The sequence below is a fragment of the Symsagittifera roscoffensis genome, chromosome 9 (assembly GCF_963678635.1).
Source record: "Symsagittifera roscoffensis chromosome 9, txSymRosc1.1, whole genome shotgun sequence".
Classification (NCBI taxonomy): Eukaryota; Metazoa; Xenacoelomorpha; order Acoela; family Convolutidae; genus Symsagittifera; species Symsagittifera roscoffensis.
In genome coordinates this window covers 26,853,107-26,866,359 of record NC_087070.1, presented here as the reverse complement: position 1 = coordinate 26,866,359, position 13,253 = coordinate 26,853,107, and the positions used below count along the sequence as shown (strand labels likewise).

The following is a 13,253-nucleotide window of genomic DNA, read 5'->3' as shown; positions in this document are numbered from 1 at the left end:
CAATATTCGGTAGAGAATTTCAAGTTCGGTTCGATTTTTTCATATCTTAAATTTTTTGAAAAAAAAAATGAAAAAAATCATAAAAAACGCCAACTCTCGAAAAACAAAAGTATTTGAGCAGTCATACTTGGACTCGAGATTTGCAACCCCTGAATGTACCCTGACAGTATCCCACTTTAGGGTTGAGAAATTGAAGTTCGGTTATTTTTTTTTTAGATCTAAGTTTTCTTGAAAAAATCATAAAACGCCATATCTCGAAAACCAAAAGGATTTAAGCATTCATACTTGGACGCCAGATTCTCAACCCTTGAATGTACCTTGACAGCAACCCAATATTCGGTAGAGAATTTCAAGTTCGGTTCGATTTTTTCATATCTTAAATTTTTTGAAAAAAAAAATGAAAAAAATCATAAAAAACGCCAACTCTCGAAAAACAAAAGTATTTGAGCAGTCATACTTGGACTCGAGATTTGCAACCCCTGAATGTACCCTGACAGTATCCCACTTTAGGGTTGAGAAATTGAAGTTCGGTTATTTTTTTTTTAGATCTAAGTTTTCTTGAAAAAATCATAAAACGCCATATCTCGAAAACCAAAAGGATTTAAGCATTCATACTTGGACGCCAGATTCTCAACCCTTGAATGTACCTTGACAGCAACCCAATATTCGGTAGAGAATTTCAAGTTCGGTTCGATTTTTTCATATCTTAAATTTTTTGAAAAACAAAATGAAAAAAATCATAAAAAACGCCAACTCTCGAAAAACAAAAGTATTTGAGCAGTCATACTTGGACTCGAGATTTGCAACCCCTGAATGTACCCTGACAGTATCCCACTTTAGGGTTGAGAAATTGAAGTTCGGTTATTTTTTTTTAGATCTAAGTTTTCTTGAAAAAATCATAAAACGCAATATCTCGAAAACCAAAAGGATTTAAGCATTCATACTTGGACGCCAGATTCTCAACCCTTGAATGTACCTTGACCGCAACCCAATATTCGGTAGAGAATTTCAAGTTCGGTTCGATTTTTTCATATCTTAAATTTTTTGAAAAAAAAAAATGAAAAAAATCATAAAAAACGCCAACTCTCGAAAAACAAAAGTATTTGAGCAGTCATACTTGGACTCGAGATTTGCAACCCCTGAATGTACCCTGACAGTATCCCACTTTAGGGTTGAGAAATTGAAGTTCGGTTATTTTTTTTTTAGATCTAAGTTTTCTTGAAAAAATCATAAAACGCCATATCTCGAAAACCAAAAGGATTTAAGCAGTCATACTTGGAAGCCAGATTCTCAACCCCTGAATTTACCCTGACAGCACCCCACAAAAGGGTTGAGATATTGAACTTTTTGAAAAAAAAAATTGAAAAAAAAAAATAAAAAAAAAACACAAAAAACGCAATTTCTCGAAAACCAAAAGAATTTGAGCAGTCACAATTGAACGCCAGATTTGCAACTCCTGAATATAGCCTGACAGCATCCCACTATAGAATTGAGAAATTCAAGTTCGGTTAGTTTTTTGTATCTAAGTTTCTATATCTCTAAGCTTTTTTATAAAAAATTATGAAAAAATCATAAAAAACGCCATTTCTCGAAAACCAAAAAGACTTGAGCAGCCATACTTGGACTCCAGATTTGCAGCCCCTGAATTTAGCCTGACAGCAACGCACTATAAGCCTGAGAATTTCAAGTTCGGTTATTTTTTTATTTCTAATTTTTTTTGAAAAAAAAACATGAAAAAAACATAAAAAAAGCCATATCTCGAGCAAAAAAAGATTTGAGCAGTCATAATTGAACGCCAGATTTGCAACCGATGAATGTACCTTGAAAGCAACCCACTATAGAGTTGAGAAAATGAAGTTCGATTATTTTTTTTATATCTAAGTTTTCTTGAAAAAAAAATGAAAAAATCATAAAACGCCATATCTCGAAAACCAAAAGGATTTAAGCATTCATACTTGGACGCCAGATTCTCAACCCTTGAATGTACCTTGACAGCAACCCAATATTCGGTAGAGAATTTCAAGTTCGGTTCGATTTTTTCATATCTTAAATTTTTTGAAAAAAAAATGAAAAAAATCATAAAAAACGCCAACTCTCGAAAAACAAAAGTATTTGAGCAGTCATACTTGGACTCGAGATTTGCAACCCCTGAATGTACCCTGACAGTATCCCACTTTAGGGTTGAGAAATTGAAGTTCGTTTATTTTTTTTTTAGATCTAAGTTTTCTTGTAAAAATCATAAAACGCCATATCTCGAAAACCAAAAGGATTTAAGCAGTCATACTTGGACGCCAGATTCTCAACCCCTGAATTTACCCTGACAGCAACCCACTATAAGGTTGAGAAATTCAAATTCGGTTATTTTTTATCTAACTTTTTTTTGAAAAAAAATCATGAAAAAAGACCTAAAAAACGCCATATCTCGAGCAATAAAAGGATTTGAGCAGTCATACTTGAACGCCAGATTTGCAACCCCTGAATGTACCTTGAAAGCACCCCACAATAGAGTTGAGAAATTGAAGTTCGGTTATTTTTTTTTTTAGATCTAAGTTTTCTTGAAAAACTCATAAAACGCCATATCTCGAAAACCAAAAGGATTTAAGCAGTCATACTTGGACGCCAGATTCTCAACCCCTGAATTTACCCTGACAGCAACCCACTATAAGGTTGAGAAATTCAAATTCGGTTATTTTTTTATCTAACTTTTTTTTGAAAAAAAATCATGAAAAAAGACCTAAAAAACGCCATATCTCGAGCAATAAAAGGATTTGAGCAGTCATACCATGACTCCAGATTTGCAACCCCTGATTGTACCCTAACAGCACCCCACAATAGGGTTGAGAAATTGAAGTTTTTGAAAAAAAATTTTGAAAAAAAAAATGAAAAAAAAAAAACACAAAAAACGCAATTTCTCGAAAACCAAAAGAATTTGAGCAGTCACAATTGAACGCCAGATTTGCAACTCCTGAATATAGCCTGACAGCATCCCACTATAGAATTGAGAAATTCAAGTTCGGTTAGTTTTTTGTATCTAAGTTTCTTTATCTCTAAGCTTTTTTTTAAAAAAAATATGAAAAAATCATAAAAAACGCCATTTCTCGAAAACCAAAAAGACTTTTTATGAAAAAATCATAAAAAACGCCATTTCTCGAAAACCAAAAAGCCCCTGAATTTAGCCTGACAGCAACGCACTATAAGCTTGAGAAATTCAAGTTCTGTTATTTTTTTATTTCTAATTTTTTTTGAAAAAAAAAACATGAAAAAAACATAAAAAACGCCATATCTCGAGCAAAAAAAGATTTGAGCAGTCATAATTGAACGCCAGATTTGCAACCGCTGAATGTACCTTGAAAGCACCCCACTAAAGAGTTGAGAAGTTGAAGTTCGATTATTTTTTATATCTAAGTTTTCTTGAAAAAAAAAATGAAAAAATCATAAAACGCCATATCTCGAAAACCAAAAGGATTTAAGCAGTCATACTTGGACGCCAGATTCTCAACCCTTGAATGTACCTTGACAGCAACCCAATATTCGGTAGAGAATTTCAAGTTCGGTTCGATGTTTTCATATCTTAAATTTTTTGAAAAAAAAAATGAAAAAAATCATAAAAAACGCCAACTCTCGAAAAACAAAAGTATTTGAGCAGTCATACTTGGACTCGAGATTTGCAACCCCTGAATGTACCCTGACAGTATCCCACTTTGGGGTTGAAAAATTGAAGTTCGGTTATTTTTTTTATATCTAAGATTTTTGAAAAAAATTATGAAAAAATCATAAAAAACGCCATATCTCGAAAACCAAAAGGACTTGAGCAGTCATACTTAGACTCTCGATTTGCAACCTCTGAATGATACCTGACAGCATCCCATGATAGAGTTGAGAAATTGAAGTTCGGTTGATTTTTTATATATAAGATTTTTTGAAGAAAAAAAATAATAAAAAATCGTAAAAACACCATTTCTCGAAAACCAAAAGGACTTGAGTACTCATACTTGGACGCCAGATTTGCAGCGCCTGAGTGTACCCTGACAGCAACCCACTATAAGGTTGAGAAATTCAAATTCGGTTATTTTTTTATCTAACTTTTTTTTGAAAAAAAATCATGAAAAAAGACCTATAAAACGCCATATCTCGAGCAATAAAAGGATTTGAGCAGTCATACCATGACTCCAGATTTGCAACCCCTGATTGTACCCTAACAGCACCCCACAATAGGGTTGAGAAATTGAAGTTTTTGAAAAAAAATTTTGAAAAAAAAAATGAAAAAAAAAAAACACAAAAAACGCAATTTCTCGAAAACCAAAAGAATTTGAGCAGTCACAATTGAACGCCAGATTTGCAACTCCTGAATATAGCCTGACAGCATCCCACTATAGAATTGAGAAATTCAAGTTCGGTTAGTTTTTTGTATCTAAGTTTCTTTATCTCTAAGCTTTTTTTTAAAAAAAATATGAAAAAATCATAAAAAACGCCATTTCTCGAAAACCAAAAAGACTTTTTATGAAAAAATCATAAAAAACGCCATTTCTCGAAAACCAAAAAGCCCCTGAATTTAGCCTGACAGCAACGCACTATAAGCTTGAGAAATTCAAGTTCTGTTATTTTTTTATTTCTAATTTTTTTTGAAAAAAAAACATGAAAAAAACATAAAAAACGCCATATCTCGAGCAAAAAAAGATTTGAGCAGTCATAATTGAACGCCAGATTTGCAACCGCTGAATGTACCTTGAAAGCACCCCACAAAAGAGTTGAGAAATTGAAGTTTTTGAAAAAAAATTTTGAAAAAAAAAATGAAAAAAAAAAAACACAAAAAACGCAATTTCTCGAAAACCAAAAGAATTTGAGCAGTCACAATTGAACGCCAGATTTGCAACTCCTGAATATAGCCTGACAGCATCCCACTATAGAATTGAGAAATTCAAGTTCGGTTAGTTTTTTGTATCTAAGTTTCTTTATCTCTAAGCTTTTTTTTAAAAAAAATATGAAAAAATCATAAAAAACGCCATTTCTCGAAAACCAAAAAGACTTTTTATGAAAAAATCATAAAAAACGCCATTTCTCGAAAACCAAAAAGCCCCTGAATTTAGCCTGACAGCAACGCACTATAAGCTTGAGAAATTCAAGTTCTGTTATTTTTTTATTTCTAATTTTTTTTGAAAAAAAAACATGAAAAAAACATAAAAAACGCCATATCTCGAGCAAAAAAAGATTTGAGCAGTCATAATTGAACGCCAGATTTGCAACCGCTGAATGTACCTTGAAAGCACCTCACTAAAGAGTTGAGAAGTTGAAGTTCGATTATTTTTTATATCTAAGTTTTCTTGAAAAAAAAATGAAAAAATCATAAAACGCCATATCTCGAAAACCAAAAGGATTTAAGCAGTCATACTTGGACGCCAGATTCTCAACCCTTGAATGTACCTTGACAGCAACCCAATATTCGGTAGAGAATTTCAAGTTCGGTTCGATGTTTTCATATCTTAAATTTTTTGAAAAAAAAAATGAAAAAAATCATAAAAAACGCCAACTCTCGAAAAACAAAAGTATTTGAGCAGTCATACTTGGACTCGAGATTTGCAACCCCTGAATGTACCCTGACAGTATCCCACTTTGGGGTTGAAAAATTGAAGTTCGGTTATTTTTTTTATATCTAAGATTTTTGAAAAAAATTATGAAAAAATCATAAAAAACGCCATATCTCGAAAACCAAAAGGACTTGAGCAGTCATACTTAGACTCTCGATTTGCAACCTCTGAATGATACCTGACAGCATCCCATGATAGAGTTGAGAAATTGAAGTTCGGTTGATTTTTTATATATAAGATTTTTTGAAGAAAAAAAATAATAAAAAATCGTAAAAACACCATTTCTCGAAAACCAAAAGGACTTGAGTACTCATACTTGGACGCCAGATTTGCAGCGCCTGAGTGTACCCTGATAGCACCGCCCTATAAGGTTGAAAAAATGAAATTTAATTAAATAAATTGTGAAACAAAAATAGTGATAGTTTTACGTTGCGAAAGAAGAAAAAATATTATACGTTGCGAAAGTAGGAGTTATTCGCCCTCCAATAGACTTTAAAACGTCGACTTGAGTTAACATTTCAACCCTTGCATTGTTTTGACCATTTAACAGGCCAACATAGCGATTTCTTACTTATGTGCAAAGGGAATTTCTTAAGCATTACAATATACAATATACCTTAAGCATCCAAGAAAATCTTTAGCTAAACATGCAAAAAATGATGCGTTGAAAAAGCTTAAACATGTCAATATTAAACAAAGGACTTATTAAACAAATGTCAACTGAAACACCAATTAAATAATGTGTAGATAGATATATAGAAAGATGACTTTTCCTGAAAAAAAAATCACGCGACCTAATTAAATGATAAACCACTTCGGTTATTAAGCATTTAAAAACCCATACAAAACTATGCCACACCCAAGACAAAGTTCCTTCCCTCTTTCAGTTCTCGGAACAAAAGTGGTCAGCCATTGTCGCAACCCACATATATGTAGAAGAGGATCAACTGCGTAGGTAAATAATAACTAGCGCGTCAATCGCAACTCCGTGCTACAAAACCAAGTCTTCACAAAACAGACAAACCAAAAATCTAGAAAAAAAAGGATTTGAGCAGTCATACTTGTACTCCAGGTTTGCAACCCCAGAATTTACCCTGACAGCACCTCACAATAGGGTTGAGAAATTGAAGTTCGGTTAATTTTTTTTACATCTAGGTTTTTTTGAAAAAAAAATTACAAAATCATAAAAAACGGCATATCTCGAAAACCAAAAGGATTTGAGCAGCCATACTTGGACTCCAGATTTGCAACCCCTGAATTTACCCTGACAGCAACCCACTATAAGGTTGAGAAATTCAAATTCGGTTATTTTTTTATCTAACTTTTTTTTGAAAAAAAAAACATGAAAAAATACCTAAAAAACGCCATATCTCGAGCAATAAAAGGATTTGAGCAGTCATACTTGAACGCCAGATTTGCAACCCCTGAATGTACCTTGAAAGCACCCCACAATAGAGTTGATAAATTGAAGTTCGGTTATTTTTTTTATATCTACGTTTTCTTGAAAAAATCATAAAACGCCATATCTCGAAAACCAAAAGGATTTAAGCAGTCATACTTGGACGCCAGATTCTCAACCCCTGAATGTACCTTGACAGCAACCCAATATAAGGTAGAGAATTTCAAGTTCGGTTCGATTTTTTTATATCTTATTTTTTTTGAAAAAAAAATCATAAAAAACGCCATTTCTTGAAAACCAAAAGAATTTGAGCAGTCATACCATGACTCCAGATTTGCAACCCCTGATTGTACCCTAACAGCACCCCACAATAGGGTTGAGAAATTGAAGTTTTTGAAAAAAAATTTTGAAAAAAAAATGAAAAAAAAAAACACAAAAAACGCAATTTCTCGAAAACCAAAAGAAATTGAACAGTCACAATTGAACGCCAGATTTGCAACTCCTGAATATAGCCTGACAGCACCCCACTATAGAATTGAGAAATTCAAGTTCGGTTAGTTTTTTGTATCTAAGTTTCTTTATCTCTAAGCTTTTTTTTTTAAATTATGAAAAAATCATAAAAAACGCCATTTCTCGAAAACCAAAAAGACTTGAGCAGCCATACTTGGACTCCAGATTTGCAACCCCTGAATTTAGCCTGACAACAACCCACTATAAGCTTGAGAAATTCAAGTTCGGTTATTTTTTTATTTCTAATTTTTTTTTGAAAAAAAAAACATGAAAAAAACATAAAAAACGCCATATCTCGAGCAAAAAAAGATTTGAGCAGTCATAATTGAACGCCAGATTTGCAACCGCTGAATGTACCTTGAAAGCATTCCACTATAGAGTTGAGAAATTGAAGTTCGATTATTTTTTTATGTCTAAGTTTTCTTGAAAAAAAAAATGAAAAAATCATAAAACGCCATATCTCGAAAATCAAAAGGATTTAAGCAGTCATACTTGGACGCCAGATTCTCAACCCTTGAATGTACCTTGACAGCAACCCAATATTCGGTAGAGAATTTCAAGTTCGGTTCGATTTTTTCATATCTTAAATTTTTTGAAAAAAAAAATGAAAAAAATCATAAAAAACGCCAACTCTCGAAAAACAAAAGAACTTGAGCAGTCATACTTGGACTCGAGATTTGCAACCCCTGGATGTACCCTGACAGTATCCCACTTTAGGGTTGAGAAATTGAAGTTCGGTTTTTTTTCTATATCTAAGATTTTTGAAAAAAATTATGAAAAAATCATAAAAAACGCCATATCTCGAAAACCAAAAGGACTTGAGCAGTCATACTTAGACTCTAGATTTGCAACCTCTGAATGTAACCTGACAGCATCCCACGATAGAGTTGAGAAATTGAAGTTCGGTTGATTTTTTATATATAAGATTTTTTGAAGAAAAACAATAATAAAAAATCGTAAAAACACCATTTCTCGAAAACCAAAAAGACTTGAGAAGTCACACTTGGACGCCAGATTTGAAACTTCTGAATGTACCCTGACAGCCTCCCACTATAGGGTTGATAAATTAAAGTTAGGTTAATTTTTTCTATATTTAATTTTTTTTGAAAAAAAAATTAAAAATAAAAAAAAAACGCAATTTCTCAAAAACCAAGAAGATTTGAGCAGTCATACTTGGACGCCAGATTTGCAACCCCTGAATATACCCTGATAGCACCTCACTATAGGGTTGAGAAATTGAAGTTCGGTTATTTTTTTTTATCTAAGATTTTTGAAAAATATTATGAAAAAATCATAAAAAACGCCATATCTCGAAAAAAAAAAAAAAAAAAACTTGAGCAGTCATACTTAGACTCTCGATTTGCAACCTCTGAATGTAACCTGACAGCATCCCACGATAGAGTTGAGAAATTGAAGTTCGGGGTTCGGTTGATTTTTTATATATAAGATTTTTTGAAGAAAAAAAATAATAAAAAATCGTAAAAACACCATTTCTCGAAAACCAAAAGGACTTGAGAAGTCACACTTGGACGCCAGATTTGCAACTTCTGAATGTACCTTGACAGCCTCCCACTATAGGGTTGATAAATTAAAGTTAGGTTAATTTTTTCTATATTTAATTTTTTTTGAAAAAAAAAATCATAAAAAACGCAATTTCTCAAAAACCAAAAAGATTTGAACAGTCATACTTGGACGCCAGATTTGCAACCCCTGAATATACCCTGATAGCACCCCACTATAGGGTTGAGAAATTCAAGTTCAGTTGGTTTTTTCTTTCTAGGTTTTTCGAAAAAAAACTCAAAAATCATAAAAGCGCCATATCTCGAACAATATAAGGATTTGAGCAGTCATACTTGAACGCCAGATTTGCAACCCCTAAATATACCCTAACAGCACCCCACTATATAGGAATGTATAGAACTATATGTATATATAAAATTTTCAAATCTTGCAATTTTTTGGCCTTTTAACAGACCAACAGATTTAAACATGAGCCAAATGAAATTTCTTAAGCATTTTAACCGTATAGCTTAAACGTGCAAAAACATTTTCATTAAATATGCAAAAAATAATACGTTGAAAAACTTAAACATGCAAAAATAGGGACTTCTTAAACATGTGAACATAGGGATTTCTTAAACATGTGTCACGTGAAACGCCAATTAAATAATAGATAGATAGATAGATAGATTGAAATGAAAAAAAAAAAAACTAAGTTTGCGATCCGAAAAAAAGGAAAACTGGAAGTTTCATCATTCTCATTTTTTCGGCTGTGGCTGTGATCAGAATATTCTGCATGTCGTTTATAGCAAACTGTTATTCTTGTTCAGCTTCGGATTAATATCAGGGACAAAATCAGGATGGAAAAATTTTCTAACGGGTAAAAAATTTGCGACTAGCAGACCCATCCCATGCGAACCGAACCGAACCAAAATATATACCGAACCGACATTTCAATTCCTAAATGCTCATTTTGCTTCAATTTATGTTAAAAGACTATTACAAAAACATATTTATAAAAGTAGAAAATCGATAAAAGGTTTGACACTGCAAAAAATAAAATCAATTTAAATCAAATTAAATCAAAAGAAATTGACACGCTGCAAAGTGAAAATAGAAAAACTAAACAAAAAAGTTGACAGAATTATTGCAAAACTTGCTTGAAACTGCAATTAAGAATAATCAAAATGAAAATGCTCCTGATAATTTTTCAACAATAGCAATATTAGTATCTCAATAGTAGTATCTCAAACTTTCGAAAGCCAAAAGTTGCATAAAAATAGTAAGTTATCAGACAACATTTTAAAAGAGAACTTAGCTCTAACTAAAAATTAACGCCAAGTTCGCAACCACGTGGGTATTGAAATATTCTTCTTTTCGAACATAAGTTTCAAATTTTGCATGTCAGCCATGTAGAAATTTCTCAAAAACTCTCGATCAACTGGAAGAAGCTTGTCATATGACTGACTAAAGGAACGCCCTTTTGAAGCCCCCAAGCAGTTTTTAGCTGACACCGACTTTTTAAGACAGTACAAGCCCTTCTCTTTGTTGAACTCAATAATAGTTGAGAAATTGAAAACGGGCTTTTCTTCAGGTCTGAACCACTTTATAAACTTCTGAAGTTCCTCCGCGGGTTTTTCAGCAAAGAAGTCTGCATCTACAAAGTAAACGGATTTGAGCGCGAAAGTTTCCAGCCACCTTCTGATGTGTTTGAAATAGAAGCCAGGAGTCAAAACTTTGGATCTGAAAATGAAATCAGGCGCGTCTGGATCTGTCAGGTTGGAACGAATCAGCTCTGAAAAAGTTAAAGACACTTTTTCCATCTTAGAAACTTCGTTCAAATACCACGAGTAGGCTCGATCGATAGGATTTCGCAGGAGCATCAAGATTTTGACATTAGGCAAGAGGCTTTTGATGCGGTGTGGAACTTTATATTTATCATAATAACTGGCACTTTTTTCGAAATTAACTTGGCTGCTACGAGCCATTATTGGAAAGCGACTTTTGTACCAGTCTATTCCTTTCAAATAGTAGCCATCATTGTTGAAAAATTGGATTTCTTCAAATGATTGGTCACTGGGAAGACTGGTAGAGAAGTCTGGATGAGCTGAGAGGAAAAACTGAAAGGCCGAGGTTCCCGTTTTCTGAGGACCCACTATTATCATCTGCGGGAATGAGTCACACTTGAATCCCTTGGGTACAATTTCCATGTGTCGCTTGTCATCGCACGGCATGGTCCACACAGGTAAAGTCTGTTCAGGGAACACATTGAAATGGTATTGTGCCATCTGAGCTGGCGACGCAGATCTGAGCTTCAAATTAGTGTTTGTGGCCACGAAATGGAACAGATTTCTCAATGCATAGAGAGCTAAGCGATCTGCTCCATAGTTGCCTATATGAGTCATGTAGATAGCCACTGGGTTTAGAAGGATGGTCATGAAAGAATCACCCCCTCTGACGTCTCTTTCCAGGCCTAATATCCCACCCGGGTAATCATTGAACCTCAAAGTTCTTGTGTAGAGACCCAACACCTGCCGAGGTAACACTGAAATATCGTTATAAATGAAACCCTTTCTCCCATGACTTGACTTCAAATGTGGGTATTGTTCTGTGGAAGTGACTGAAACATTCCAGATATCCTTCCAAAGTTGGTACAAAATGTGAACTACAGGGTAAACTCCAGAATGATGAGGTGACACAGCGTAAGAACCGTCCACTTTTATGCCGTATTTTGCAGCGAACTTTTTGTTTTCTAGCATCTCTTCACGCAGCTTGTTGAAGGTCAGATTATGAGGTTGGTAATGTCTGAACAAATGGGGGAACCATGTGAACTCATCTTTGCGACTCCTTGCGAGGTACTTGAAGGCCTCGATCTCTTCAGGGTGCCTGCCACGTGTGAAAAAATCACCACAAAACCCGAGCTTCAAACCGAAATTTGGGATGAAACTACTCACACTTTTTTGGAACTTAATCAATTCATTGATATCCGTTTTTGTGAGAGCATTCTCTCGTAGTTTTGCCGGCATCAAAACATCATCTATATCAACTTGAATTAAGCGAGTCAATCCAAAAGATAGTTTCCTTTTTGTGACGTAATTGCAAGCTTCAAGGAACAGTACTTTGTAAAGCCAATCGTTGCCCTTCAAGTCATTCCCAAGCACAACTTTGGGAATCGAGTCAACTTTCCCCGAGTCATAATACGCTGAAATGAGCTTTGATTTCTTAACCTCACTTCGCATATTTTCCGGAATTTTATTCAGATCAACATTGTTAGCTGGAATTTCAACTAGAGGCTGGATCCCATTTACTGTTTCCTTAGATTGCGGGCTCAAACTAAACACTAGCGATGTAGAGCTAATGTTCTCGTACACGAATCTCTGCTTCAGTATCTCCAGTAGTTCATGATCTGAAGTGCGCACGTAAGATTTGTAGTAAGCTATTGCGGGTGGAAGCGCTCGAGCATGATAATTGCACTGCTCAAAGTTCGCACATATCGCAACAATTGGAACAGAATTGGCTATAATGACATTTCGTGCAATTTGATAGATCGGCTCTTTCAGAAAATGCACAATTGTGTTATCGTCGAGAATTATCAAGTAAGGCAGAGGTTTACTAAGCGTGAATGAATCATCATCATCTGATATTTCCTTGACTTTTACTTGTAGCTTTAGTGACGCCAAGAGGGCGTGACTTGCCGATTTGGACGATGTGGTGCATCGTTTTACAAGTAGAATATAATCCGCAGATAAGATGTAATTTTCTTTGGTGGACCGTCTCAGTTCCGAGAAGTCGACGTCTACGCTACTGAATGATTCATTTTCAAGGTATACAGAGTGAAGGTATTTAACATATAGGATGCATAGAAGGAAGAATAAGAGGTAGAGGAGACGCTTGAAGCGCCTGCTAACATTAAACATCTGAAACTGAGAATTTTCAGTTTATGCTCAGGTAACGTTTCTATTCATCTGACATCTTAAGAGAAACGTGCGAGCCACTTACTTCCCAGTGCTCATTTTTTTTGTTTAACTCGCAAGCTCAATTTTTCGACCAGCGGTGTTAGCATTCTGATTGTTTTCACGCATCACGCGTATTTTCAAAAGCGTTATTCTAAAACATTCTAGAAGTGGGAGGATTTATGAATTCGGGAGTTATAGTTTTTTAAAACTTTTTTCTACGCAAAATTAGGTAGTAAAGAACAATCGGAAGGAGTAGCGTGATATACAATATAAAAGCCCTTTCACTCGTGAATCGAAAGACAT

The 13,253-nt window shown here is 34.2% G+C and overlaps 1 protein-coding gene across 1 annotated transcript; it reads right to left on the bottom strand.

Moving 5' to 3' along the window:
* Positions 1–10,095: 10,095 nt before the first annotated feature.
* On the bottom strand, positions 10,096–12,913 carry LOC134854568 (bifunctional heparan sulfate N-deacetylase/N-sulfotransferase 1-like). The gene has a single exon (XM_063870874.1). It carries the CDS (start codon positions 12,909–12,911, stop codon positions 10,326–10,328), a length of 2,586 nt encoding a protein of 861 aa, XP_063726944.1. The 5' UTR covers positions 12,912–12,913; the 3' UTR covers positions 10,096–10,325.
* Positions 12,914–13,253: the final 340 nt, after the last annotated feature.